Raw genomic sequence first — 27982 nt, 5'->3', positions numbered from 1 at the left:
CCCCAAAACGCCACCACCAACAACAACTAAGAAATCAGGAAAGGCAAATACTTTTTCATTGCTGTATAACAAATCTCATTGCAGTTATCTTTTTTTAGTTGAAGTTTTTAAGTTGTAAGTTTGACTTCTAGTTAAAAGCACTGAAATTTAAGAGTAAAACCTCTAAAATTGATCCAGTGGTTGCAATTCTGTTGTAAAACTGCTGTGTCCTAAGATGAAAATGATGGGAAATAAACTGAAATTCTGACATTTTTAAAACTCAAGTGGCTAATGCAATTTTTTTTTAATGCATGAATCCAAAGGGGCAGACATGCAAAAAAAATTGCGCTTGTATCCACCATTGAAAATGTATTCCATTATATTCTATTTATTTATATTGTTTTTTTGTTTTTTTAATTTACATTTTCCGTTTTCTGCTGCACTAAAAACACCTTAGTCCCTTACGAGCTTCCGTCCTCTGTGCGACACACGTGATCTAGTCATTTGACAAGGCAAAACACGGCAGTAGATCAGAAAGACGAGCGACATGGACCATCAACGGGTTGACAGGGTGGGCCTGCTGTCTCCCCTGGAGGAGTCCAGCGCTGAGATCAGCACAGACAGCGGAATCGTCTCTCAGAGTGCGAGCAGTTTGTCGATGGTGAGCGAAATCCTCAGCAGCGGGACGGTGTCGCAGAGCCCCAGCTTTGGAGCAGCGGCGGGGGCAGGAGTAGCAGCAGCAGCTAACGTTATTCCTCAAAGCCCGAGCCTCGATGAAGCTGCAGAGCCTGGGACAACCGACAAGCACGACCCAGAGCAGGACGACGAGGTGCTGCGGCACACTGCGCTCAGCTACTCCTCCTACATCAGGGCGACAGCAGGAGACGAGGTGCGTGCTGTTATATCAGCAGCTAGGCTATGTTTAGCTCTTTGTTTATGATTTGACTGTCAGTACCGCAGCAGCCCTACACAGTCTTCCTGTAAACGAAGTGTTCCACTTTCATTATGAGTACCAAATAAAGTGATTTACATCGTCTCCATTAAGGACTGTATGTCTTATTCTACCTAGCATTTTCTTGTAGTCACTCTTAGCGTTACAAGAAAGTTTCACGTTGCTTTTGTCAGTAACTTGGACGGTGTTGGCAATGGCAGTTGCTAGGCGACACGAAAGTAGTGATAGGATGTTGGCTTTCCTTAAACATCAGCTGCCCTGTAAAAATTTATTGCAGAGGTTTATGTCGGAAGTCCCAAATTAGGCCCACTAAGTTCAAAAACGGGTACAAAGTACAAAGGTTTGTGTTTTAAATGCTCTACGAGTGCAGTGGCGTAGTGCCGTCCACCAGCACCACATACTAAGACCGTGGCCCACATTTTACTGGGTTTAATGAGTCTCACAGTAAATATGCAGCCCCAAAAAGAGATGCACCTGCACGGACTCTACTCAAACCAAAAAATTATAGGCTGTCAGAACAGTAGCTGGAGTAAGAGTTTAGCCGCTGATGAACTTTGATAGAAAAAGGGGAAACACCAGTATAAGAAGACTTTCGCAAACATTGAAGCTTACTTTTGAACTTGCATTAAAGTCGAATCTGGCCTTCACATGACTGATGCCTCATCATTAACTGACAGGAAGTATGCTCTGGAGAGAAAGGGGATGAAAGTCAATGAAATCAAGACAGAATACATGTGTGTGAATGAGAGAGAGAGAGGTGTAAATGTGAAGCTGCAAGGAGCAGAGATAGTGAAGGTGGATGAGTTGAAATACCTGGAGTCAACCATCCAAAGTGATGGACAGGGCACAAGTCAGGTGAGGAAGAGAGTATGGGGGAAGTAGATGGAGACAAGTGTCATGAGGATAGCAGCAAAAGTAAAAGAAGATTTGTGAGGTAGTAATGAGACCTGCTATGATTTATGGTTTGTTCAGTTTGCCTCTGACCCAAAAAAAGACAGATGACAGAGTTGAAGATGTTCAGATTTTCATTGGGATTGAGCAGAATGGACAAGTGTTTCAGAGGGACAGCTCAGGTTGAGGAATTTAGTAGTAAAGTTTGAAGGGCTAGACTGAGAGTTTGAGATGTGTAGAGATGGGATAGTGGATATATTGGACAAAGGATGCGGTGCCAGGCAGGAGGAAAAGAGGAAAACCACAAAGATGATTCGCTGCTGCCGGAATGATTGCTAGAGCATCTGATGGCAGGAAAATGAAAAGTCATATATTTACGAGCTTTTAATTCTAACTCGAGGGGCTTGAATCTGGTTGAAGGTGCGAGTAACTGCTGTGAAGGTCAAAACTGGGTTGTGGGATTTTTCATGTCACTTCAAAAGTCATTAGAAGAATGGCCTGAGAACTGATTCAAGCCCAAGCCATGTGACTTGAGTCTGCAGGCCGCCCCCGGCTCACAGTGATAATCCCTGTGGTCAGCTAAATCTCATTTGTAATATAACAAACCTCTGAACCCACGGAGACACACAACTCCTCAAAGAATTGCTTGTGTTTAGCTCAGGAAGACAGTTGTGTGTCTTTACAGATGCTGACATATGCTTCACCTCTGTTGGCTTGCTGATCTTAAGTGGATATGCGTGATACAAGGCATGTTACAGAGAAGCTGAAGAAGGAGCACAAAAGCTGCTGTGTTTTGGCCCTGCAGTCTAAACGTATTGAAGCTTGTGTGTGGGCAGCATAACTATGACATATTTCACATACTCTGGTACCCTTATTTTAAAATAATTATCTTATCTAGATCCTGTGCTTGGAGAAAAGCTTGGAAGAGATGCTGACAAGAGTAGATGAGTTTGTTGGAATGCTGGATATGGTAAGCTCAGTCAGAATATGAAAGTGTGTCTTACATCTCATGTTTTAGATTACGTGGATAATTTGCTTCTGATATTCTGTCTTGTTTTGTCTACAGATCCGTAACGATACCTCGCAGATAGTCAATGAAAACCTACCTCAAATCCAGCAGAAGTCTGATGAAATGAGACAGATATACAGAAGAATTGATAAGCTGGAGGTAAGCGACTGTTTCATACGGTTCATTTTGTTTTGTATAAAATATTCATTTGCTGCTTTTATAATGCACACGGATTCCTCAGAGAGGAATCCTACCAAACTGCAAGAAACATTAACAACTCTAATATGAAATGCGTGCTTGTGATGTGATGTATATTGATTTGTGTGCAGTGTTTTTATTCATAATTAAATAAGGAAAGTATCATCCTCACAAATGGAGACCCTGAGCCACTTGTTTGTTTTTCTGTTTCCTCTATTTATTCATTCATGCTCCGAAAAGGTAAAAGTGTTAGTTCCTGTTCCTCATGTAAAAGCTTATCATGCATTCAAATGCCTGGTAAGCTACCAGCAAAGGGGACCTTATTTGCAAAAACTGTGTTTATTTGAGTTCATACTCATAATTTCTTAAGCTGAATGTCATTAAATGTCTTCATCAGGTAACTTGTGATGAGAGAAAAAGAAAATTTACTTCATGATAAACAATTATGTGAAATTTTTCAGAGGAATTTATGCAGCTCTGTGAAAAACTAGGTGCACCCCATAATTCAGCAGCTTGTCGAACCACCTTTAGCAGGAATAACTTTAAATAATAATTTTCTGTATGACTTTATCAGTTTGCAGGCATTCATTTATGCACAGCTCTCTTAAGGTCCCGTCACAGCATTTCAGTCGGTTTGAGTTCTAGACTTTGTTCGGGCCATTGCAGCACCTTAATTCTTTTCTTTTTCAGCCTTTGTGTTGTAGATTTGCTGCTGTGCTTGGGGATCATTGATCGTTGCATGAACCAGTTTCAGCCAAGCTTTAGCTGTCAAACAGGTGGCCTTAGATTTGACTCTAGAATACTTTGGAACACAGAGGAGTTCACGGTCAACTCAATGAGTGCAGGGTGCCCAGGAGCTATGGGTGCAAACAAAACAAGCCTAAATCATCACTCGTCCACCACAGTGCTTTACAGCTGATAGGAGGTGTTTGTGCTGATATGCTGTGCATTTTAACCACTTTACTTTGGTCTTGTTTATCCAAAGGAAGTTGTTCCAGAATTCTTGTGGTTTGTTCAGATCCAACTTTGCAAACCTAAGGTGAATTTTCACTCCTGAGAAGGTTGTGTTAACTCACACTTCAGTGCTGCAGTCCAGCAAACTGCCAAACTGCTTTTACAGAGGTGCTCACACTTGCTGATGATCAGTTAATCAAGTGCATTTTATCACCCGGCAGCTACTTGGGCTCATAATTCCTATTGAAGCGATAATGTTCTTATGCTCATTGTTCAGCCCTTATCGCAGGTGGTGCATGCCAAGTTTAAGGTTGTACGTTTTTCATAGAAGTGGATAGAGTGCTGTGTAAACAGCACTCTATCCACTCTATCTGTCCTTGGGCAAGACACTTCACCCGTTGCCTACTGGTGGTGGCCAGAGGGCCCGGTGGCGCCAGTGTCCGGCAGCCTCGCCTCTGTCAGTGCGCACCAGGGTGGCTGTGGCTACAACGTAGCTTGCCATCACCAGTGTGTGAATGTGTGCGTGAATGGGTGGATGACTGGATGTGTAAAGCGCTTTGGGGTCCTTAGGGACTAGTAAAGCGCTATACAAATACAGGCCATTTACAATTTAAACTTCCTTTTTCACATGACTCTATATTAACTGCGTAAACCTTTTTATATTAAAAAAAAATGTTATCTGTCACAATGTCTGCAGTTAAAATTAAAGACACATTTGTTTTTGTTTTTCATTGCAAAATATGATTAATATTTCCTGATTTGTAATAAAGAGTCAGATTGGACTACAGCCAAGGTCGGCATCTGCATGTCTGCTTCATAACTTAACAGTCCATCATTGGTTTAACAGCACAGTCACTTTTGACTGGGGACAAAGCGTAGCTGTTTCAGCTGTCTTTTCTGTCTGCCAGCCACAGGTAAATTGAATATTACAACTTTTGTAGCGAATCTTAAATATGCTGTTGTGTCTGCAGACCTTTGTAAAGATGGTGGGAGCCAATGTCAGCGCAATGGAGGATCAGGTCACACAGGCAGAGGGAGAGCTAGGAACACTACCGGGTGCTTTCAAGAAGATCCTCCGCACAATGACTGTCCCAGGCTTCTTAAACGTAAGAGCCGATTTCTGAACTTATGAAATATAAATTTGCTCCACTATCCACTGAGTTTGGTGTTTGCAGGATTAAACAAAAACTTATTATTTAGAAGGTTCCCAAACTACTTCAGCTGTGGGCTGCCCACTCTTACTGTAGCGATGTACTGTAATAATCGGTTGCAGTCCAGAGCTTTTGCTGCTACTTGTAACAACCAGCACTTTTCACAATGTTTAAATTAATATCTTATTTCATTTGGTTGTAATTTCCCACTTAAATGAAGCAAAGGGAGTGAGGTTTGTCTTCATAGCTTTTCTGTTACAAAGACGAAGGAGGAGCCGAAAAATGCTTATGGATTTTAAAAGAAAAATCTCCCAAAAGACCCATAGCTGTGATCTTGGTGCCTCATCCCGAGATGCATTTGATGCATTTAGCCAGGATCACAAATGCTGCTGATGGCTAAGACCACATGCCCTGCCCACTTTCTCCGCATTGGGTCTAAATGGGATGGAATGAAATAGATTTGCGGAAATATTAGGTGCTCTCCTTTTAGACAGTGAAATATCTGCTGAGGCATTTACTGCCTCTGAAAAAAAAAAAATGACTGCCTCCACCACAATCATGGAGGAAGCTGCAGATCTGCCATTAGTCACCTCAGTTGCATCCGCACAGGACTTGATTTGCTCAACGTTTGTTGCTTTGTAGCTTACGGTTTATTGCTCAAATACATCCCATATCCAAGGTGCCTGGGTAACCCTTTAATCCAAGGATGTCAAAGTCAGTTTACAGTGTAAGCCACATACAGCTCATTTTACTTTTAAGTGGGCTGGACCAATAAAACTACATGATAAATGTGTAAAATTATAGAAAACATTCTGGTAGTACTTTGCCCAGAGTGGCCTATAATTGTAAAGTATAAAGTTTCCACAATTTTTATTTTATTTTATTTTATTTTATTTTGAAACTGTGGACTCACTGTCTTTAAAAAACAAAAACAAAAAAACAAAACCCTAAAAAACCCTGACATTTCTACAGCAGATAGTGGAGAAAAAGAGGAAATTCCAGTAAATATTCTCATCATCTTCTCAGGTGGACATAGGCACGTCGGGTCCAGTGTTTATGTGTGTGAACATGAAATCAACTTGGATTTAAAATAAAAAATTAATGCATTGTAGCATGTATTGAAATCACTGTCAATGAATATGTTTCATCATAAAGCAATAGTTTGATCTGTAAATGAATCTAAGTGACAGAAAGTGGACGCTCTCCTTGTTAAGTAACATAGAGGATCACCGGTTACTCCAAAGATTTTACCCCATTCCTTATTTTAATCAGCCAGTAGTAGTATGTAGTGTCCAGAGATTGGGATCAAGGCCACTCAGGTCATTTGTAGTCACTATCCAGACTTCATTGAGATCATTATTAGTAAAGGTTCAAATTTCATAAAAACAAAAACATCCACAGTGTTTTTATTTGTTTGTTTTTTTTATGTCTGATTAAGATTGATGGTGTTCAAGAACAGCATCATGCCTGCGGAATCAGTGTTCTTTTTAAGGTTTCCCCCAGCAGTTGTAACCACACTTCATTTTTTGTCTCTTTGCTTTCAGAAACCAGCCAGCCCACGACGACCAGCACCACATCAGCGTCAAGAAATCCCCAGCGTGTTTCGGACAGATGATTATTTCACATCACAGCCGGAACAGTGACGCGCTCGAACGTTCAAAACATAACTCGGTTCTAACCTCAGAGGCCTGTTGGGCCAAACTGCACAGATGACTTTTACTGCCACCTATTGCAAGGAGGATCTATTGGTGCAGTGGCTTCAACAAAGCAATAGCAGCCTTTCTGAACAAGTCACTGGAAGTGAAGTGCGTGCAGACATTCTGCGCTCCTGAAAGTCATTTCCCTGGCAGCAACAAACACTGAACTGTAGCAAAATTATTTTTAAAAGTGCCTAAATGGGTCTTTGGTTTTGTTTTCACTAATGGTGAAGAAAATGTAAGATGTTAAATTTGTGGCAAGTCAGGAGGACAAAGTCGTCCCACTCGCCTGTAGAGCACTGTATAGAAGGTACAATAAGATCTTCAAATAATACACAGAGAAATAACCCAGCTTTGTTTTTATGACTTACATTCCTGTTGATAGTGTTTGTAAAGACCTGCACGCTGTTATGAACTGAGCTGTATTTCTGTCTCTTCTACACCCCCACCCGCCAAGCAATACTGATCTTATCCTGTTAAGCATTTAACGTCTTCCATTTCAAAGTATTCACTTTATTTCAAGCCTTATCTTACTGCCTCTCTCTGACACGAGGCTACGTCTTTGATTGCACCTTTTATGAAAAAAAGCACATTATAGATTAGTTGTCACTTGCTGATTATGTTTTGTGCCAGTGATGAAGCTGCAATCTAAATAGGAAGAAGAGGAACTTTGGACCTCATCATGGAGAGGGGAGCAACAGTACCTAACAGATTAATGCAGTGCGGCCCCTTTCCCCTTTCTTTCAAAGTTTAGCCAATAATGGTCACAGCTTCAGCTCTGGTTCTTTGATTACTTGCCAAATTAGTTGTTAAAGATGTTTCATTTTACATGTTGGATTTGGTTTACGATTTTGAGATAATCATTAAAAAAATATTTGAGACAAGTTCGTTTCTGTTTCATGTATGCGATCCCAACGCGTTCTCACTCCCTAAGCGTAATATTTTACGCTATGTGACAAATCGTCAACATTTTACGCTTTCGGGTACCCAACACGTTCCTACATGACGAGATCGGAAAAATGAGAAAACATTAGAGGGTGGGACTAGGTGAGCAGGAAAAGCTCCTGACGGGGAACTGCGAGGCTCTCTCATTGGACGGCTTGTGCTGACGTCACGCTTTAGTCACAAGTCGGAGGAAGCGGGAACTCCGGTCACCTCGTTTTGACTCGTTTCCCCACGCCGAAACGTCTGCTGCTGGAGGAAAAAAAGCAAGCAAAACTAGCGGACAAGGTAAAGTACTTTTTGAGTCAAGTGTCTAATAAAGATGACGGGTTACTCAGGCCTTTGCTGACACGAGTTTAATGTGGAGACAAAGGTTACCAAAAAAAAAAAAAAAAAAAAAAAAAACAGTTCTCGGTAAAGACAGCAGAGGCTAGCCAAAACTTTGGGACCGCAGCTTGGGTTTCTGGTTAACAAACGGCAGGATTGCGACAGCTCCGATTTATATTCTGCTTAATCCCGACTCTGTTAACTAATCCCAACTAGTCCTAGAGTAGCTCTACAGCAATTTAATTAACTCCCAATAGATCTGAATCTGCTTCTCTTGCTATAGTCGCTGCAGCCGGTTGAAACTTTAGCACGAAGAAACCCCCACTTAAAAAACCAGGCCTCATTTTTCCCCCCAGCTGTGCAGTCACATCTGTATCCTTCAGCACGAGAGGCAATCCATTGTGTTTATCTTTAAAATATAAGTGGGGCTCATTTTTTTTTGTAAAAGCATGCCTCTTTTAAGCTGTTCTTCTGATGTACTTATCTGTAATCCTGCTCACTCCCACTGAAAATCTTAACATCTTCCGCTCAGGCTCTCGTCTTTCTGTCAGCAGGTCTCACTACCATCTTGTAAACCTTCCCTTTCATTTTTGCTTCTTTCTGCTACGAATCACCCCTGACACTCATCTACATTCTGCCTGCAGTCCTTCCCAATGGTTGAAAATAAAGTTTATTTAAGATGATAATATTTTCTTTTTAAAAAAATCTCCAAAGTTGGGAAGTTGCTTTGTTACAGCAGCTAAAACTTAAGTTAAACACAACACACGCAACAAAATGGCATAAGGAATTGTGTGTAAATCAATAAAATATGAGCCCTATTCTGGAAATGTTGGGACGCTGTGTAAAATGTGAACACAAACAGAATGCAAACAGTGATTTCCAAATCGCATAAGGCTGTATTTTATTCACAATTGCAATTTCTATGTACTATTTTCTTTAAAATGGCACTTTTTTCCCCAGTTTAAACATTAAATATGTTTTCTTGAGTTCCTTTTATGTATAACATTTTTGCAAATTAGGTTTTAAAATACAGTGACAAACATCTGAAGTGATCCTGTCTGTAATAATATAAACACATTAACTACAGGATTAAATTAGACAGTATCTTTGTTGGCAGATCAGTTAATTTAAAAGGCTGTCCATTAAGATAGTCACTTAACTGGCCCTTCATTTTTTACATGCATATTTTAATCACATTAGACACCAGAAAAGTCTTATTTAAGAGTAAATAATAAACACAAGTTCTTCTATTTTCTTGACTGATTTTACTTAGATTGTTTTCTTTTACAGATCCAAAGCTGCAAACATGGCTTGTGAGAAAGAAATATGGCAAAAGATTGGAGAGGGCTTTGTCCAGGAGTATTACAACCAGTTTGACAATACCAATAGGATGGGACTGGGTAACCTTTATGTAAGCTTTCCAGATATCTATTCAGTTCCATCACATTGGATGTTAAAAATATTTTGAGCCTATAGTTAAGAAAGAAAAAATGTTTCTGCAGTCTCCTGATGCCTGTCTGACATGGGAAGGATCACCTTTTCAGGGGAGAGAAGCTATAACTGGCAAACTAGTAGTAAGTATCTTGTTTTAGCAGGTTGTTGGTCTGACATGCACCAAGAAACTCCTTAAGTGCTGCTTCTAATCCAGGTTATTTTGTGTCTGTCAATTTATTAATAATATGTTTACCCCTCTCCTTTCATCAGCACTTCAATCTAAACAATAATATTGTTCACAATTCACAGAACTTGCCTTTCAAGCGCATTAAGCACATCATCACAGAGCAGGACTTCCAGCCCACAGTAGACAGCTGTATCCTCATCATGGTGTTTGGACAGCTACAGGTATTCTAGTTATTCTTCACATTTTTAATGTTTTTTAATCATCTGGTTGAAGGACTGACGAGCTTACGCCATGTCAAGGCATCTGCAGTAGAATCACTTCGACGACAGCTTTGGTCAGAATTTATTCAAATGTACACAAAATGTTCTCACTAATGGGTCTTTTTACTCAATTTGTGGTCAGTCAGAAAAGATGAGGAGGAACAAATATCAGTGGCATTGTGTATATCATGTGACCTTGTTCACCAAAAAAAACAAAAAACATTTACATTTTATTCTAAAATCATCATTCAGACCTGCAGGTGTCAGTGTTTGGAGTGTTGGGCTCTAATACTGCTCTCTCTGAGAAAGCAGCTTTTATAGATTGCCCCCTTGTGGCTGGAAGAGTTACATATTCAAATCCAGTGAAATGCAGGGTGGCAGGGAAGCTTTATGTTTATTTTCATGACAGTCTGGCCATGGCAGGCTGCACTTTCCCAGTACAAATGACTGTTTCACATTCTGCAGAGCATGTAGATAAATTAAGTGTTGCAGTTCATTAAGTGTTTGATAGAGAACTTCTTACCAGTATGTGTGGGTGAGATGTATTAAAAAACATTTTAATTGTTGTTACAGTTCAGATAAAACTGTCCTCTTTCTTTGCATTTGCATTAATCATTTGGAGTCTGTTAATCAGCACGAGTTGGTTTTCAAACCTGCTGTTGTTACTCTTTATGTTAACTCTCTGAACAAGATGTATGGCTTCTACATTACAATACAATGCGCTTTATTATCATTACTGCAGCATTTTTGGAGTCCTAATGAGTTATGCTGATGTGATTTTAGTTTATATTCCTGCCAAGATTACAGTTTTAGTTTTTCACGATTGTGCTGTTAATTATTTCCAACAGGTAGATGACGATCCACCAATGGCCTTCCATCAAGTGTTTATGCTGAAATCCCAAAACTGTGCGTGGGCATGCACGAATGATGTGTTTCGACTGGGGATACACAACATACCAGTGTAGTGATTTGGATTAGTAGGTTCACATTCACTTGTATCCAGTTCTGAATTCACACTGCGGTGTCAAGCTGCCACTTCTAGAAAGATATTCCACATTTCTTTGGTGTTTACAATGCATGTATTAATAACATTTCTATTCAAATAAAGAATTTATTACTCTAAACTGCAGTTTTGTCTTGCCTTCCTGTAACAAATAAGATAACCTTTATAAGATAAGATAACCTTTATTAGTCCCACATGTGGGAAATTTGTTTTGTCACAGCAGGAAGTGGACAGTGCAAAAGTTGTGAATGAAAAATTAGAATAAAATAAGATAAGAATAAATACAGTACACAACTGTACAGAATAGAATAAAATAAAATACTATATACAGTAGAATAAAATATACAATAAGATAAAAATAGAATACAAATGCTATATACAACTGAAGCAAATAGCTTTTTTGGTTAAATCTGTTTACTCATAGGCGTTGCTTGATGTCTAATAGTGCAAGTGAGATGAGTAGGTAAAAGTCAGAGTGTGAGGTATTAGTCATTTTCGGGAGTTTTATCGTGCTACCCCTAAATACACGTGTTGTTTTAAAGGTGAACTTAGTATTTCCGCTAGGGGCGCTATACCCCTGTATGTGGGGATTTAAAGTGTCAAATCAACAGAGCTACAACTGCGTCCACAGGGTTATGGCACCGAGTACAAGCTAGCTAAATAAAAACCCCAAATCCAGTCCTCGGAATGACTCCGACGGTGAAGAAGTCATCTTCTCAGGTACGGGAGCTCATTACTATCGGCCTGAAGCGCAGCTAGCTTAAACGTTTATTGTTACTGTGTGTAACGAGGACGTCGGTTGTGTAACTGTAGGTTGGTAGCTGTGTAGTAACCTAACCTTACCCTTTATTGAAACGTGGAGAGCTAAAACCTTTGTAACTTCGGAAAAGCATATTTTTATTATTGCTAAATGTGACAAATAATTAAGGTTTACGGCAAGTTTTAGCTGTGAAACTGCTTTCCTGCTCGTGTTAGCTGTCGGTCACGGTGTTTGAGGTTAATGGAAATAACGATTAAAAACAAACAAATCAACTAAAGCGTTTAAAATGTATACGGAAGGCGACCAAAAAATATCTTGCTTTATTCGTTTATGTTTTTGAAGTGGACATGTTAATGTCATGTCCTTTGTTTTGTAAAGAGTTAACGCGCAAGCGCAGTGCTCCGTTTTGTAAGTAAAGGAACAATCCGTAAAACGAGTCGTGTGGCGCGAGAGAAACAGCGACTAGGAGTCAAAAATGCAACAAAAACGAGACAGACACCAAATTAAATGTAAAGGATTATTTGCAGAACGGCTTCAGAGAAGATGATACAGCCTGCCAGAATGGCTTGGAGACTGAGGAAGAACCTCTGCTCCGAGAGAACCCCAGGCGGTTTGTCATTTTTCCTATCCAGTACCGAGACATCTGGAAGATGTACAAACAGGCCCAGGCCTCTTTCTGGACCGTGGAGGAGGTGGGTACTGTACTTTGAGTGCTTTACTGAGTGATCTTAGGAAGAAAATATTGAATGCTACTATGTTTAAACAATGTCTAACCATCATGACAGTTAAAGCAAAGGTTTTGACAGTTGCTGCTGCTGCTACTTTCCACTGTGCACATAACTGATATCCACACATGTTATGAAAGAACTGAGACAGGTGTGCTTTTGATGGGTTTTTTTTTAGGTCGATCTATCCAAAGACTTGGCACACTGGGACCGTTTGAAGGCGGAGGAAAAACACTTCATCTCCCACGTCTTAGCCTTCTTTGCTGCCAGCGATGGTATCGTCAATGAGAACCTGGTGAGACTAGTTTGCAGGCCTTTAAAGACAATGCAAGATTATATATTTTGCATGTAGATTTAGAACAAGCTCATTTAATGCATTGGCAGCTGAACTGCAAAATTAATGAAAAGTGTTATTACTAGAAGCCCTCAAAAATGACTTAAAAGATAACCATACTTGATGTGTTAACATAAATGCAGATGGCACTCTGAAATTTGTTTTTTACTTGGTGTGGTTCAAGTGTTTTGTGGGACTTGCACGCTTCATCGCAAATGTTTTTAATCTACACAACAGGTGCAGAGGTTCAGCCAGGAGGTGCAGGTCCCTGAAGCACGATCCTTCTACAGCTTTCAGATCCTCATAGAGACTGTCCACTCAGAGATGTACAGTATGCTCATCAACACTTACATCAGGGACCTGAAGGAGAGGTCAGTTACTCATGGTGGCTCTATTTTATTTATTTCTTATTTTAGCAAGTCGGAAAATAGTTTTTGTGTCGTGTTTATGTTGTAATGAAAGCATGAATCCTTTACCCACTTCTGTATGAGCTGCTTTTGTAAACTTTCTGGAGATTTACAACAAACTGTAGCACCTGGGGTTTAAATACAGTGGACCTAAAATTTCAACGCAGACTGTGTTGTTTATCGAGAAAAAGAGGAAGTTGAGGAAGTTAATACACATCCTGTCAGATTTTATTCAGCAAAGTCCAGCAAATCATCATTTACCCAGCTTTATTTTGTCATAATGGATGATAAAACTTGAATCCTATCACATTCTGCTTATAAATATTATTCATGTAGCACCATGAAAACATTCATTAAAGATGCCTTGTAATTAACCTTTGATTGTAAAGTCAGTCTCACCCAGTAAGAATGTTTTACATCTGTTTTAAAAAGTCTTGTTTGGCAGCATTTATTTGTTATATTTCAAGACATGTAAGCAGTTCAACAGGAAATGCTTCCAGAATATATTCAGACTGCAGCCATGTCTCACTGACAGATTAGAAGCTGATAAATAGTTCACTGCATGTTCAGAGAGTCTAAAGACGTAAATGTAGGCAAATGAGTGCTCTCCAGTTTGTGCTTTGAGTGAGGAAACGAAATGGTTTGTCAGCCAGGCTCTGTCAGGCCCAGCAGGAGGGAAAGAGTCAGAGAAAGGCAACTACCTGGTGACTGATCCACTGTTTAAGTTACCTTTATTAAGTGTTCAGAGTTTTCACTGAGCCTGCTTTCTGGAACAGACTCCTGCACCTGTTCGCCACAGGTTAAGTCGAGACCGCTCTGCGGTAACTGCCGTTGTTTTCCCAGCTGCAGCAGCTTTGATGTGCCTCCAAACAACAAACGTCACTCATCAACAGACTGTTTACAGATGCTTTTAAGTCTAAACACTCAGCAAACTCCATGAGCCTTGTTGCATTATTTTTTACCCTGTTCCTGAGTGTCTTTGATTAAAGACAAACAAAATAAACTATTCCCTACATATTGTTACTACAATATAATTACACATTAAAAAGTCTTTAGTTCATGTGTTTTCATGTTTGTGTGTTTTAGGGACTATTTGTTTAATGCCATTCAGACCATGCCTTGTGTGAAACGGAAGGCAGACTGGGCGCTTCAGTGGATAAACGACAGCAAATCCACATTTGGTAAGGGAGAAACAAAACACTACAAAAACACGACAACTGAAAACTACATATAACATCAAACTGTCTTAAAAGGAACCTCATGTTTGATCAATTAACAGTCATTTTTGACATTTGTGCCCCAGGGGAGCGGATTGTGGCTTTTGCAGCTGTGGAAGGCATCTTCTTCTCTGGTTCATTTGCTGCTATCTACTGGCTGAAGAAGAGGGGCCTAATGCCTGGCCTTACCTACTCCAACGAGCTCATTAGCAGGGACGAGGTAAGACTAATTCACACACAAAAATATGTGTTCTAATGTGTTGAAAGGATCCCTGAGTTGTGAGTGAATCAGACATACTTGTGGGTAAGAGGAAGCAGCACATATTTAAAATGGAGGTGTGGCATTTATGTAATTATTCCTTTCCAAATGACAGCGTGGCACAGAGTGCTTTTCATCTAGATGTATCTGTTGTCAACTTTATGTGACTAAATGAACAGATGCACATAATGACCATAAGTTCGAACTGTTATGGAAAACCTTCAGAAATAGCAACAGTATGTCCTGCCTTTACCTGCATTGTCATGCTTATAGCTGACTCCTTGACTTTGTGTAGCAGCCTCAGCGGCCATATTAATAAGAGCTGTATAATTCATATATGCTGTAAAGACGACATTGGTCTTTAAAAATAAGTCAAATGATAAGAATAAACATGAAAGATTAAACAGCAATCATAAACACCAATATACTGTAAAAGCTGGCAGCAGAGTCATGACTGCACATTCACCTCGCTCTTTGGAAAATGCCCTCAGACAGATATTTCCCTGTTATAGCAAACACTGTACAACAGCAGCTCTGCACTGGTTGTTTTGAGTCAGATTTTCAAAATATCTTATTGTTATAAAAAAAAATCAAGAGCCTCATATCCACTACCTAGTTAATATAACAAGTTATTGGTCATTTATGCTGACTGTATGGTGGCAGACTCTGAAAAAACTGCTTTTACATCTTGCTGACACCCAGTTTTCTTTCACACAGCATTCGCTGTGTTGAAACTAATCATCACCCTATTAATTAACAATTACAAAATAGTAGTTGTTGGACATGCAGTTCTCTTACAATTCACAAGGGGGTGCTGTATCAACCACGACCTTCATTGTTCTTCCTTGAGATCAAGCTGATGTAATACATACATGCTTTTGCGTAAACACGAGTCTCCTAAAATAAACCTGGGACTAAGTACACCATAAAGACACATTTTTTTCTGGTCAGCTGTTCTGACATGTTTTTTGTTGTTTGCTAGGGTCTGCATTGTAACTTTGCCTGCCTGCTGTACAGCTACCTGGTGAAAAAGCCATCAGAGGACAGAGTGAGAGACATCATCACCAAAGCTGTTAGCATCGAACAGGTCAGCTAATGCTACACATTGCATACATTATATGCTTCCTTATTAAATGCTGTTCACCTCATATTCCTGTTCATTTTGTCTGCACTGACTTATATTGCAGTGGATCAGTTGTAGCTTTACAGCAGGGGTGGGGGAACTCCAGGCCTCAAGGTCCGGTGTCCTGTAGGTTTTAAATGTGTCCTTGATCCAACACAGCTGATTTAAATGGCTAAATTACCTTCTCAACATGTCTTGAAGTTCTCCAGAGGCCTAGTAATGAACTAATCATTTGATTCAGTTGTGTTGACCCAGGGTGATATCTAAAACCTGCAGGACACCGGCCCTTGAGGCCTGGAGTTCCCCACCGCTGCTTTACAGCATGACATTCTGAAGCAATAAAATCTTAATAGGTCGTACCAGTGCTATAAGTCACTAATCGTTATTATTCATATACAGGAGTTTCTCACAGAGGCCCTGGCAGTAGATCTCATAGGAATCAACAGTTGCCTCATGAAGCAGTACATCGAGTTTGTGGCTGACCGGCTTCTCACTGATCTCGGACTGACCAAGGTAATGCTAATAATCATTAGTTCAAAACCCTCTGCACACCGGAATGGGTGAAATTAAACACAACTCCAGCACGCTGTCTCTTTTATTGCTGATACATTTATTAAATCACTACATTTCTGATGAAGGTCCGTCTGACCTTCACCGATATCTCATAAATGTGTTGGTGGTAAGCGAGACAGTGGGAGACAGCAGGTTTATTTAATTGTTTAATTAAAATAAGTGTCATGAAAAAGCACATGTCCAAGCCTTCATGCTATAGTAGCTGTAACATTAAAGCAGGGAACCTCTGAACCTCAGTGTTATCCATAGATAATCAAAAATTACCATACAGACATGTGCTGTAAATTTAATTGTGTGTTTGTTTGTTTTTTAAATCTATTAAACATTTAGTGTAAAATGAGGTATTTGGTGTCATAAGCTTACTTCTTTTTGTCTTTTTTCCTCACTTTTCTTAAATCCAAGGTTTACCAAGCTGAAAATCCATTTGACTTCATGGAGTCCATCTCACTCGAGGGGAAAACCAACTTCTTTGAGAAACGCGTGGCGGAGTATCAAAGATTCGGAGTCATGTCGAGCATGATGGACGGTGAATTCACACTAGACGCAGACTTCTAAAAACTGACATGGCATGTTACTGTGAATTTGTTACATTTGGTCAACATATTTATTTATTTCCATGCAGTTATTATACAACAGAGGTTTTCAAGTCTTACTGTAATACTGATACAGTGCTACGAAGTGAAGGCTGTACTTTTTTTTTTGTTGTTGTTGTTATTGTTTTTTGGTATGTTTTGTTTTGTTTTGTATTACAGAGGGAGAATTACTTAGCAACCGGTACAGTTTATAGATAGAATGGGTGAGCATCAGCATTTTGCCATCATGACAAAATAATGAGGGAGGTGACATAAATGAGTATTTCTTTCCTCACTGAGCATTTTGGATAATAAAAACACAGAATATATTTTTAACTTTTCTGCTTCAGGTTGCTTGTTTATATGGCAAATTGCTTTAATATTTTCTAACTTTTAGAATACAATAAAAAATGTTTTGCCAAATATGTGTAGGTGTTGTAAATGAATGCAAGAGCTAAATGTTTGTACAGCTGAGAACCAACAACAGCCTTATTCTCAAATGTATGTGACAGGTAATAAATGCGATGTGGGTCATTTTACGATCGGTGGACAATGTGGGCTTCAAAAATGGTAAATAGTCAAAAAAGGACTCTTTATTTTCTAAATTCCTGTTATGCGCGTAAGAAAAACAAATAATAAACCATCCAAAAAGTGTTTTCTTTCAGCTCAGGCATCAAAGCTACACTTTTTATGCAATACTTTGGTTGCTGTATGCTGTGACATGAGAAAGTAGACTTTATAAATATTGTTTTAGAAATTATTAACCTTTAAATTAAAGATAATCACCCTCATACTAAATATTCATACAGTTTCATTCATTTAAACAATTTTCAGAACCTACCCTTTTTTTAGTGATTTTAGTATTTAATTTTGAGTGTTTGTTGAATACACTTACACTTCGTACACTTTTCAGACAATAATTGAAACTATGTTACAAAGGCAATAAATTAAACCCTTGTGAGCTAAGCAAAACATTTATGGTTATTTTATTCAAATTATAAAGCACCAGGGTTAATATTAGAGTAACAGTGTTGCACAAGATAACATGGCTGAATGGATTTTTTTAATTCACAGATTATGACATAAATCTAACAAAAAACAACAACTCAGGACCACGGATATATTGTTTAATAATATTCAGTATGTTGTTAACATGTTTGTACAGTAATGTTTTATATGTGCAGTCACGGGATTTGACTGACACGTATAAAAGCTGTGTAATGTAATAAAGCATGAAAGTGAAGAGTAAATGCAGTTAAATAAAATTAAAGAAGGAAATTTCAACAAATTAATTTGTTGTCTTTTTGTAATGTTGGTTAAACTGGTTAGAGTGACACAATGTAGACAGGAAAAAATGGATAAACACAAAATTTGTCAAAGATTTAGTGTTTTGGAGTTAACACCTGAGTGGATTGTGTTACTTCTTTTTCATCTCACTGTTTTATGTCTTTCTTTTAAGGCTTAACAATTACAAGAGACTATCAACACAAAGCAGAAAAAGTGGGGTGTAACTGATTTTAGTTGTTATATTTTTAGGTTGTTATTTTGTATTTTAAATAATAGTTTGGAACCACTTTTTCAACAACTATGTGTACATTTAGTCTCAGGACAGGTGTAATTTACACAGCAAATGCTTGTTTTAGTATTTTGTGCATGGGTTATTTTCAAATTCATGGGTAAGCTCCTGTACTTACAGAGCGGCTCGTGTAAGTGCATGATGCTGTCGTGGCCAAACCTGTGAGTGTGAGCGTTTTAATAGTGAGCAGATGTAGTATTGATATCCTGCTGTTTGTAGCCTTGATGTTAACAGTCAGATTAGATTAGCCACTCCTCCGTTAGCACGGGCGCTGGAAATGATAGCTACAGCTAGTGTATGCGCAATTTTGAAAGATGGCTGGAGACTTGCGAGGTCTTGCGCTGGAGAAAGCCGAGCTGCTTTCCAGCCACTTGAAGGAGCTGCTGTCTTCGGGACAGGGATATGTTCGGGCTCGCTTCGGGGTTGACTTGGGTCTGAAGCCCGAGCTTTACCCGACGTGGGTCATCCTGTCCACGGTCGCGGCGGGTCTTCTGCTGCTGCTCAGTCTGTCGTGGGCCGCTGTTTGCGGCGGGCTGCTCGCCGGGAAAAAGCGGGGATCCCCGGTCACACACGGCAGCAGCAGGAGCAGCAGCAGCGGCGGCGGCGGTGAGCCCCTCAAGGCCGGTTTCGCTAAAACTGCCAAACCAGAAGAGCAGAAGAAGAAGAACAAAAAGAAAACGGTAGAAAAGGTACCGCAGGCAGCCTTTACCGAGCCGTCTAATCACAGCGAGTCAGTCACAACAAGCGCGGGTGTTCATTTAACTCCTAAACCTAAGTAATCCCTCTGCAAAACAGTTCAGTTAGACACTTATTTTATTATTTTATTAACAAAAGCCGTTAAGTTTGGCGTCAGCTAGCCAGCTAGCTGCCTGGCATGTATGAATTGACGGTCGTATAGCTCGTCGTATACTTTGTTTACACAGCACAAATTAGGCCATCTAGGGACAATCCCACGACCCACTTACAAGTGACAAAAATAAACCAGTAATCTAACTGCATATGGATGAAGGTAGGGTGTTTAATTAAGAAAGGCAAGGTGTTATCGGTGTGTGCAACCACCTGATACTCCTTTTAGCTAGCTAGTTTATACGTCATCGTTAGCCACCTGAAGCTTCAACTTTCGCTTTGACGAGTGAAAATAGTTTTAAAGACGTCCGCAATCCAGGCGCGCTTCTTTGAAGCTCGTATTTAGAAAGCGATAATCTGTTTAATCTGTTAAATATAACTTTTAAGACAAGCTAACAGACAATAAGTGTGTTATTAACCAGTAATATAAGGCTTAATAATTTAATGTAGACGCAAAAACTGTCGATTTTTTTTTAAAAGTAAGTTGGTCTTTAACACTGGGATAAGGGCACTCCCTGTTTTTCTGGGTTGTCATGCTATTATGTTTCTTATCTGTGTCTTTTCACCCCTCCAGAAGTCTCAGTCCAATGGACAGCCAGTGACTGTGGCTCAAGAGGAAGTTAAAGTGGCTGAGGCAGTTTCTAAGCTGCCAGCACAGATCAAAACTGAGAAGGTATAATCAAAATTAAGGAAATGTGAAACCAGTGGTGGGCAGAGTAGGCGGAGCATTTCCATGAATTGCTCAGTTTTGTTGATGTTTTGCAAGATAGTTTTATTACTGGTGACATACTGCTAAAACTCCACTTCTGTGCAGTGAAAAAAAAAACATTTCGAGACTACTGTTGGGATGAGAAAGGATAAATAATAAAAGACATTAAGTGCAGTAAGCTTCTTATTATGAGGTAACTTGATTGTTCTTTTATTTCTGTCCACAGAAGCAGGAGGTGCAAGCCCCGGTGCAGGTGAAGAAGAACAAGAAGAAGAACAAGACAGATGTGAAACCAGTTCAGCTTTTGTCTTCAAACGATGGGAAGGAACCTGATGACGGTACAGCTCAACCGTTGAGGCGGAAATGTCACAATAGCTTCTCATTTTCAAACAGACAGTTTAATTTTATGCAGAATGTGCTTCTCATGCATGTCCTGTCATTCTGATTGCAGCCAGACTCTTTGAAATATAGTAATGAGCAAAAATCTTTCGTAGTTCGGTATACACCACATCCCCTTAGAGTGTCGTGTTATTTTTTGTGTGCATGTGTGTGTGTGTCATCCAGGTGTGTGGGAGACAAAAGTCAGTAACCGAGAAAAGAGGCAGCAGCGCAGGAAGGAAAAGGGTCCCGAGGACTCTGGCGGTCCAGGAAGTGTGGAAGCATCAAAAACGCACGTGGAGGCAACTGTACCAGCAGCAGTTAACAAGAGGAACAGAGGAAACCATGGTATTCATGTAGAAGGAATTCACTATGTTTAAATGTAGTCACCACCCACTCTTTTAGGTACACCTGTTCAGGTGCTCATTAACACAAGTATCTAATGAGCCAGTCACATTGCAGCAACTCAGTGAATTAAGGCAAATGTATTTTATTCTAAAAAGAAGATGGTAGCATATTCAGTATGCAATTTTGATAAATAGTCTACCCGCATTATCACACAGTAATTATGTGGTAATATGACAGGTTACTCAAGCTTTCCAATCCTGTTTCAGAGTCTTTTCATTCAAGAACCACTGGAAAGGGAGATGCAGCCAGTGAAGCCGTTAAAGACAAAGGTAAATCCTTTTTTTAAGTTGGTTTCTTAAACGTGAACTTATCCAGAGTTTTAAGGTAAACCAGAGGTGAAACACACAGTGAAATTTCAATATTGCTTGTAAGTGTTGCTTTCTTGTCAGTGAACTGGTCTAAAATTCCCCTCCTGTGACATATTTTGAACAAAACTGTCACTGAGGGACTCCATGTCTTTCCTGTTTGCCTGTTCCCTCAGTTTCCTCCAGCTGGAGGAAAGAACCTTCAGTCAATGGTGGAGGCTGGAATGATATGTCCTTGAAGATCCCAGGTCAGATGAGCACTATGGAGGGAAACAAGTGGAGTGCTATCTCAGCAGCTACACATTACAGGGCCCCGCCAGAACCTCAGCCATGGGCTCAGGAGTCACAAGGTACCATCTAGATCTGAGTAAACCTTTTTACACCACAAATGTAGATATTAATAGTTTGTATGGCTCAGGGGATTGGGAAGCTCATCTGTAACCGGAAGGTTGCCGGTTCGATCCCCCTGCTCTCTCTGTCCTGGTCGTTGTGTCCTTGGGTAAGACACTTTACCCTACTGCCTACTGGTGTTGGCCAGAGGGGCCGATGGCGCGATATGGCAGCTTCGCTTCTGTCAGTCTGCCCCAGGGCAGCTGTGGCTACAACTGTAGCTTGCCTCCTCCAGTGTGTGAATGTGAGAGTGAATGAATAGTGGAATTGTAAAGCGCTTTGAGTGCCTAGAAAAGCGCTATATAAATGCAACCCATTATTCCATTATAAGAGATTCTAGACTGAACATACTGGAGGAGTTTTCTCTCTACACAAAACATTAGAGCTGATAATGAAATGAAATGACCTTTGCCCCCTTTCCTCTAGTGCAGATTCTGGCGGCCAGTCTAGCACCAGTTTCAGCAGAAGAGAGAATAAAACCAGGGCCAAAAAGCTGGCGCAAGCATAGCAGTTTAAACTCAGTGGCTGTGAGAGACCCTACTGCAAGAAACTCATCAATAATTGGCAGATGTAACCCACAAATCCTCTAAATTCTATGTAAAGATCATTTCTTAATGCTTTCCAAGTGTGGGCTGGTTCTCAGAAGACACTGAGACAGAACTGGCTGTGTCACAGCACTGGCACCTTGTTAATTGAAAGGAGGGATGAGAGTACTAACGTAATCTGGTCAGGGTGTAGTGAAAATAAGAGAGTTTGTTAATGAGATTATAACCTGAGCTAACATTTAGTAAGCAGCTATGACAGCAGATTAAATCTTTGAAAATCTAAACTTGAGTTAACTGCTGCCTCAACAAGGGCAGCCCAAGTAATAACCTGGCTTGTCCTGATGGATTATTGTCAGACAAATTCCTCCTTGTGGATGTCAAGCTCACTGTAAGCCTGCCAACGTAAACACAGTGCATTTATCATGAAACCGAGCAGGATGTTTGGTAAAACTAGAGTAAGCCTTTCTTTGTGTATAATGTGATTTTGATTTATTTAGTTATTTTGTCTCTAGGAGACTGGATTTCATGCTGTGAGGTGTTCAAGAAAAAGTGCCAGTGGAAAAAAGACGAGATAGTCCTGCCTCATATTAGAAACCACGCTGTTAACGTTTAATCTCCGCTGCAGTTTGTTTGCATTCCACCAGCATAACCTGTCTTTCTGTGTGCCGTCAGCAACAGCGTGGAGTGGCATTGATGGCCGGATAAAGGCTGACCTCAGCCCAGTGTCCTTCTCCATGCTGGGACTAAACACCACAGGTTTGTCGACCAGTCACACACCAGCTGTGTCCACACTGGAAGCGAGACGAAGCAAGTCGGTGACACTCGGGGAAAATAACTGCTGCCAGCACTGAGTGGGCGGGACCCAGGATAAGGCTTGCAAATGACGGAACTGAAGTGACTAACAATGAAAGCTCGTGATGTCGTTGATTGGCATGTGACCTGGCAGTAAATACATTACAGGGTTACCAAGGCAACTAGATGCAGAAATGTCTGCAAGCAACCAGCCATCAGCTTCAATGCGATTAATCACTTCCAGTGTGGATGCTTACTGATTGATTGATAATTGTCATGGCTAGACTAATGAGTCTACGTCCCTCATTAAAATAAATAAATTAACAAATAACCTTCTGTCTCATACAGATCCAATTTCAAATTCAGTGGATCTGCAGTGGGCAAGCCGCCCTAAGGTTGATGATGAATGGTCAGGATTCAGTAAGTAGCTATGCATCAAATCCTCCTAAAAAGATTCTTCAGGTTTTTCCATCTAACTAACTTCCATCTGTATTGTGTGATTTGTTTGGGTTTTTTTTAGATGGGATGGCAGCAGCAGATCCCAGCTCTGACTGGAATGCCCCAGTGGAGCATTGGGGAAACTATGAAGAGCCCCCCGTGTTGGTGACACCAGCTCCTGTACAGAAAGAACAGCCCGTCCCCAATAAGGTTTTTTTTGTTTTGTTTTCTTTTAATTCTGGCTTCTTACTGTACTGTTTCTATTATAGGCTTCACATAAATTGATCTGCATGTGTTATTGTTGCGTCAGGTGTTGGAGGATGAGAGGGACACAGAGGATCCGTCCGGCGGAGAAGCCAAATCGAAAAAGAAGAGGAAAAAGAAGAAGAAAACAGAAGAGGAGACTGCATCTGACGCTCAGGTAATAAACCAAACCAAGCTGATAAAATCAGGTCTTCAAGTGAATATTTAACCTGCTGTAATATAATCATTTCTTGGGTTGTAGACGGTGAGCACAGCGCACGTAGTCAACACAATACCCAAACCCCAAGAGCTTCCTGCACTGCCCTCCAAAAAGCAGAATGCCAGCATATCCTCCTCTCAGAGTAGGTTTCAACATCTCTGACTCCAAATCTGTGTTCACTGTGTTGTAATCATTTCTAAGAGCGGCTTGTTAGGTTTCATTTAAACACAAGCCACTATCTGTGGGTATATACCCAAGGTCATTATTTCATAGTTTTCTTGTGACACGCCCACCTGGTGGGCAAAAGCAGTACTGCGGTCCTTTGCCCTCCAGCCATCCATTGAACATCTTTCAGCTTCACTTAGCTAAAATCCCAGAGAGTTGCTGTTCTATCGGATGCACTAATCAGTACTTATTTACAGTTGCCAGAAGGGCGTAAACTATGGCACCAACTTGTCAACACACCTCTCCTAACCCTGCCTTACAGGCCAAATTGCACCAAACCCTGCTTCCCCACAGCGACCCAGGCTGACAGTGGCAGCTCATTTAAACTTTAGGAGTGATTTAGATGTCATTGGAAAAACACTTGGTCAACTTTATTATAATGACACGTCATTAATGTGACAAATTAATAATACTGAAACTTTTCTGGCCCTACACTTTAAAAGTCCCAAGTTAAGAAAATGTAAGATTTAAGTTTGGTTGACTTTTTTTGATCAAAAAGTCAAAGACCGTTTCTGTTTTACTGTGTCCAACTCTTCTTGTAATTACGGTAGGGTTATTTTAGCAGCCTGCGCAGCCTTTTCCTTTGTCTTTACTGTAATGAATGTACTCACACAGGAAACACGCAGACCAGCTGAGTGTATTGTAAGTCATCCCACATGATGCTACTCAGTCAATCGGATCCTTTATTCAGAGCACGTGTGAAAACAGAATAATAGGGGAAATTCAAACTGCACCTTTTCATTATATTTATTTTTTGTAAATTAAACAGTTTGGAGAGATATTGGAAACCAAATAAAGTTATGAATATACAAAGAAATTTACAAAATTTCAAAAAGCTCTTTTTTAAGTTTTAATGCAAACCTTAATCTACTTAAAATAAGAAATTAACATTTTATTATTATTTTATTAGATTATCCTCCAGGTCAGTGTGAAAATGAATTGCATTGAATTATATTTATGATATTCTGGACCTTTGTTTAAGGAAATGTTCTGTAACTGGATGCCCTTACATTTCAATTGAAAACATTTTTTTTTTTTCTTTAATCTCCGTGCAGAGAGGTCAGAGCAGATTGCGGAGCCTCCGAAGTCCTCCCAGAAGAAAAAGGTCCGAAGGGAAACATGAAGTCACTTCACAGGTCCAGACAAAGCATATGCAAATGATTGTTAAACGTGTCACATGCAATAATCACCAGGTACACAGTTCAGAGATCAGTTTCACAAACAAAAAAGTAAACAAGCAGAAGGCATCACCTGCTTGGCGAAATTCAGAGATGAAATGTAGTCCTATGGACTGAAAACTTAATGTTAATTTGCACTATTTGCTATACTGCAAACAGAGTGGAGTTTGGGGTGAGGTGGGCTTTTAGTAGAGGTACATATTTAATGACAGCAAAGGTGTTTTGTTTTGAGATTTTTTTTTGCCCCCTCTGAGAGTGTATGTAATTGTTAACCCCAAAAAATAAAACGGGTTTTAAATTTTTATTTTTTTTGTGATTTTTTTTTCTTTTTTTTTAACCAGAAAACCACACTTTTTTGTTCCCCACGGTGTTGCACTTTGTTTTGATTGCTGTGCAGCAGCCCCCCTATGAGTTATTGAAAGGTTATGGAGCAGAGAAATCTACCTATCTCACTCACATGCCCATATGTACACTGACAGATTAAGATACTCCTGCTCTTTATAGTGGGTTTGATGTGACATCCGTCATTAAGAGCTGTACTTGTGTTCAGCTGACTACTACCATTAGACACATTGATTGGTACTGATGGGTGCTACAGGACAGTGATGTAGCTGCAAAATGATATAGGCACTTGGCAACTTTGCTTTTATGTAGGAATACAACCAGGTGAAAACCAGCCTAGTCAAGTCCTATACTGGAAAGAGTTGTGTCGCCCAGAGGTTGAGGGTGTTGCATGCTCAACTTCCGGGCGACCAGTTGGTCACCACAACTACTTGTAGTCGTTACCAACATAAATATTAAATAAATGCAATCACCAGGCAACCCTAAAAAGAGGCTGCTGTCCTGTTTTTTACTCTTGCATGATTGAACCACAACTCACGGCTCTGTCAGCATACATATGGCATGTGAGTATTCTTTTGAGATAGGTTTGTGTATTCTTTTGTCTAATATTTCTGTCATTTGAGTGCAAACACTCTGCTGTAGGGTGTGTAGTTTGCGCTTTTAATGAATGAATGAGCGGCAGCTGTGGTCCATGTCAGTTACACTGGTGTTAAAGGCATCTTAGCCATAAAAGCACAGCCATTACTGTCCAACTCCTAACTGTACACTTGTCTAACTGTATGCACAAAACACAGCTTTGCTACAAATAAATGAAAACACTTCTGTCTGAGCTTCAGGGTGTCAGAAGGGAAATGTTGGGAGGCTGAAAGTTAGTAAATGATATGATGTATATTCTTTTTGAATGACAGATTGGATTTTTGATATTAAACAACTGATTCTGGATCCCCACTGGAGACTTAACTGTACATCCAGGCTGCAGTAGCTGATATGAATCACCAGGAGGCACTGTATTGTGAAGTTAATAGTGGGATTAAACTATACTGCAGTAGCACTACAAAAGTGTAATCCCTCTACTTTTATTAACAATATCGCCCTGAGTATGTCTGTCTTTTATCTGACTGGATTGTATTTAGATTTTTTTTCCATACCTAATGATCACTTCTGAACTCTTGTGATTTTTTTTTTAACATTTCTTCCACTTTTGTGCTAGAAAAAGCCATGCCATATGTACAGATTGTAAGGGCTTTTTCCAGTTCTGTAATTGCACTGTGCAAAAGGCTGTATTTGGTTCCTTTTGATTTTGAAGAAATGTTTTTACTATCTTTTGCATAATGTGAACTATTTTAACCTTTTTAGTTTGGACCTTTGTTCCAAGATGTGTGATGGGCTAAATGTTTTTGACCTAAAGTGAGAATGAGGATATACTTAAAGATATGACATAGAGCAGCTTTAACTCCACATCTAAGTTGATTTTAAACACACACACATACATACACTCACAGAATTACAGACATATATGAAAGGAATTTAATTCCATTGCCTTAACTTGTAGTTGTATAGAAAGTGCTTTGGAGTCCTTTTTATAGTTTCCATCCAATTGCAAGTTTTGATGTCAGAATTGATTTAATTTTGCATGACTTTGATAATAGAATGAGATAAAGTGATCAAACTTTTGCTTTAAATGTTAGTACTTGGTCCACTCATAGTACCACTCAGTATCTATACTGTAATAGCTTTCTGTATGGAGACAAATTGCAGCTTTCATGTGGGCATCCAGTTTAAGGGGACATTACCATGTTTTTGTGAGATGTAGTGCATCAAGGCGTCGATCAGCTGATGGTGGTAGTTGTTGGTAGACCTGGTAGATCGCAGAGGATAAAGTGATATGTCACTGTGGTTTCAGGTGCCCTTTTGTTAAATTTTTACTGATGAATATGATGATGACTCAATCAACGTATTTATATACTTGTCTCTAGGAAATGTTTTTTTGTGAATGGTTTTGTTTAATGAGGAGATAAAAATGAAATTTCTATGTTTGTTTGGTAAAGATGAAAATTAAATGAGAAGTGCTTGTATCACATTGTCATGGAAATGTTTTTTTTTTTCCTTCAAGCTTTTTTAACCTTTTTCCTTCAAGCTGTTAACTAACACAGCATACACCTGTCAGATATCGTGAAGAAGGTTTTTCGTGTTATTAACTAACACGATTATTAATTAACCTAACATGAGACTCTCATGTGAAGTGTATTGTTGATTTGTTTATTAGATTTGATCCATTACCTGTGCCTTAAACAGCTGCTTTGCCACTTTTGTTTAATATATAAAAATTAACCAAATGCAAAAACTTACCCTCCTTGGCCACTTCATTAGGTACACCTGTTTAACTCCCTATTAACACTATCTGATCAACCACTCACATGGTGGCAACTCATT

At 39.7% G+C, this 27982-nt stretch overlaps 4 protein-coding genes across 5 annotated transcripts; all 4 read left to right on the top strand.

Moving 5' to 3' along the window:
• The first annotated feature begins 461 nt into the window (after positions 1-461).
• On the top strand, positions 462-7715 carry bloc1s4 (biogenesis of lysosomal organelles complex-1, subunit 4, cappuccino). The gene is made up of 5 exons (XM_003444090.5): positions 462-868; positions 2721-2792; positions 2889-2990; positions 4955-5089; positions 6679-7715. The coding sequence occupies exons 1-5, from the start codon at positions 527-529 to the stop codon at positions 6775-6777; spliced, it is 750 nt and encodes a 249-aa protein (XP_003444138.1). The 5' UTR covers positions 462-526; the 3' UTR covers positions 6778-7715.
• Positions 7716-7904: 189 nt separating this feature from the next.
• On the top strand, positions 7905-11105 carry LOC100709772 (nuclear transport factor 2). The gene is made up of 5 exons (XM_003444091.4): positions 7905-8061; positions 9391-9511; positions 9603-9674; positions 9844-9942; positions 10830-11105. Exons 2-5 carry the CDS (start codon positions 9407-9409, stop codon positions 10944-10946), a joined length of 393 nt encoding a protein of 130 aa, XP_003444139.1. The 5' UTR covers positions 7905-8061; positions 9391-9406; the 3' UTR covers positions 10947-11105.
• A 444-nt stretch (positions 11106-11549) lies between these two features.
• On the top strand, positions 11550-18246 carry rrm2b (ribonucleotide reductase M2 b). The gene is made up of 9 exons (XM_003444092.5): positions 11550-11704; positions 12272-12436; positions 12648-12764; positions 13041-13174; positions 14297-14391; positions 14514-14647; positions 15669-15773; positions 16209-16322; positions 16785-18246. Exons 1-9 carry the CDS (start codon positions 11672-11674, stop codon positions 16935-16937), a joined length of 1050 nt encoding a protein of 349 aa, XP_003444140.1. The 5' UTR covers positions 11550-11671; the 3' UTR covers positions 16938-18246.
• A 413-nt stretch (positions 18247-18659) lies between these two features.
• mtdha (metadherin a) lies at positions 18660-27624 on the top strand. 2 transcript variants are annotated; one of them, XM_005478477.4, is made up of 12 exons: positions 18660-19219; positions 19951-20049; positions 20312-20423; positions 20650-20811; positions 21078-21140; positions 21353-21526; positions 22790-22867; positions 23252-23323; positions 23424-23551; positions 23652-23762; positions 23847-23946; positions 25085-27624. In XM_005478477.4, the coding sequence occupies exons 1-12, from the start codon at positions 18845-18847 to the stop codon at positions 25150-25152; spliced, it is 1542 nt and encodes a 513-aa protein (XP_005478534.1). In that variant the 5' UTR covers positions 18660-18844; the 3' UTR covers positions 25153-27624. The 2 variants fall into 2 exon arrangements, with proteins under 2 accessions (XP_005478534.1, XP_003444226.1); XM_003444178.5 differs by having other exon boundaries at positions 18670-19219; positions 22784-22867.
• Positions 27625-27982: the final 358 nt, after the last annotated feature.

This window comes from Oreochromis niloticus, linkage group LG22 (genome assembly GCF_001858045.2).
Source record: "Oreochromis niloticus isolate F11D_XX linkage group LG22, O_niloticus_UMD_NMBU, whole genome shotgun sequence".
Classification (NCBI taxonomy): Eukaryota; Metazoa; Chordata; class Actinopteri; order Cichliformes; family Cichlidae; genus Oreochromis; species Oreochromis niloticus.
Note: the sequence above shows the minus strand (reverse complement) of the source record. Positions and strands in the feature narration are given on the sequence as shown.

Coding starts and splice junctions, on each gene's coding strand:
- bloc1s4 (XM_003444090.5), top strand. CDS start 527: ATGGACCATCAACGGGTTGACAGGGTGGGCCTGCTGTCTCCCCTGGAG. Junction 869..2,720: donor GGGCGACAGCAGGAGACGAG/GTGCGTGCTGTT, acceptor TATCTTATCTAG/ATCCTGTGCTTGGAGAAAAG. Junction 5,090..6,678: donor CTGTCCCAGGCTTCTTAAAC/GTAAGAGCCGAT, acceptor CTTTGCTTTCAG/AAACCAGCCAGCCCACGACG.
- LOC100709772 (XM_003444091.4), top strand. CDS start 9,407: ATGGCTTGTGAGAAAGAAATATGGCAAAAGATTGGAGAGGGCTTTGTC. Junction 9,512..9,602: donor TGGGACTGGGTAACCTTTAT/GTAAGCTTTCCA, acceptor ATGTTTCTGCAG/TCTCCTGATGCCTGTCTGAC. Junction 9,943..10,829: donor TGGTGTTTGGACAGCTACAG/GTATTCTAGTTA, acceptor TATTTCCAACAG/GTAGATGACGATCCACCAAT.
- rrm2b (XM_003444092.5), top strand. CDS start 11,672: ATGACTCCGACGGTGAAGAAGTCATCTTCTCAG. Junction 12,437..12,647: donor CTTTCTGGACCGTGGAGGAG/GTGGGTACTGTA, acceptor GTTTTTTTTTAG/GTCGATCTATCCAAAGACTT. Junction 16,323..16,784: donor CTGATCTCGGACTGACCAAG/GTAATGCTAATA, acceptor CTTAAATCCAAG/GTTTACCAAGCTGAAAATCC.
- mtdha (XM_003444178.5), top strand. CDS start 18,845: ATGGCTGGAGACTTGCGAGGTCTTGCGCTGGAGAAAGCCGAGCTGCTT. Junction 22,868..23,251: donor GCTGGGACTAAACACCACAG/GTTTGTCGACCA, acceptor TGTCTCATACAG/ATCCAATTTCAAATTCAGTG. Junction 23,947..25,084: donor CAGCATATCCTCCTCTCAGA/GTAGGTTTCAAC, acceptor ATCTCCGTGCAG/AGAGGTCAGAGCAGATTGCG.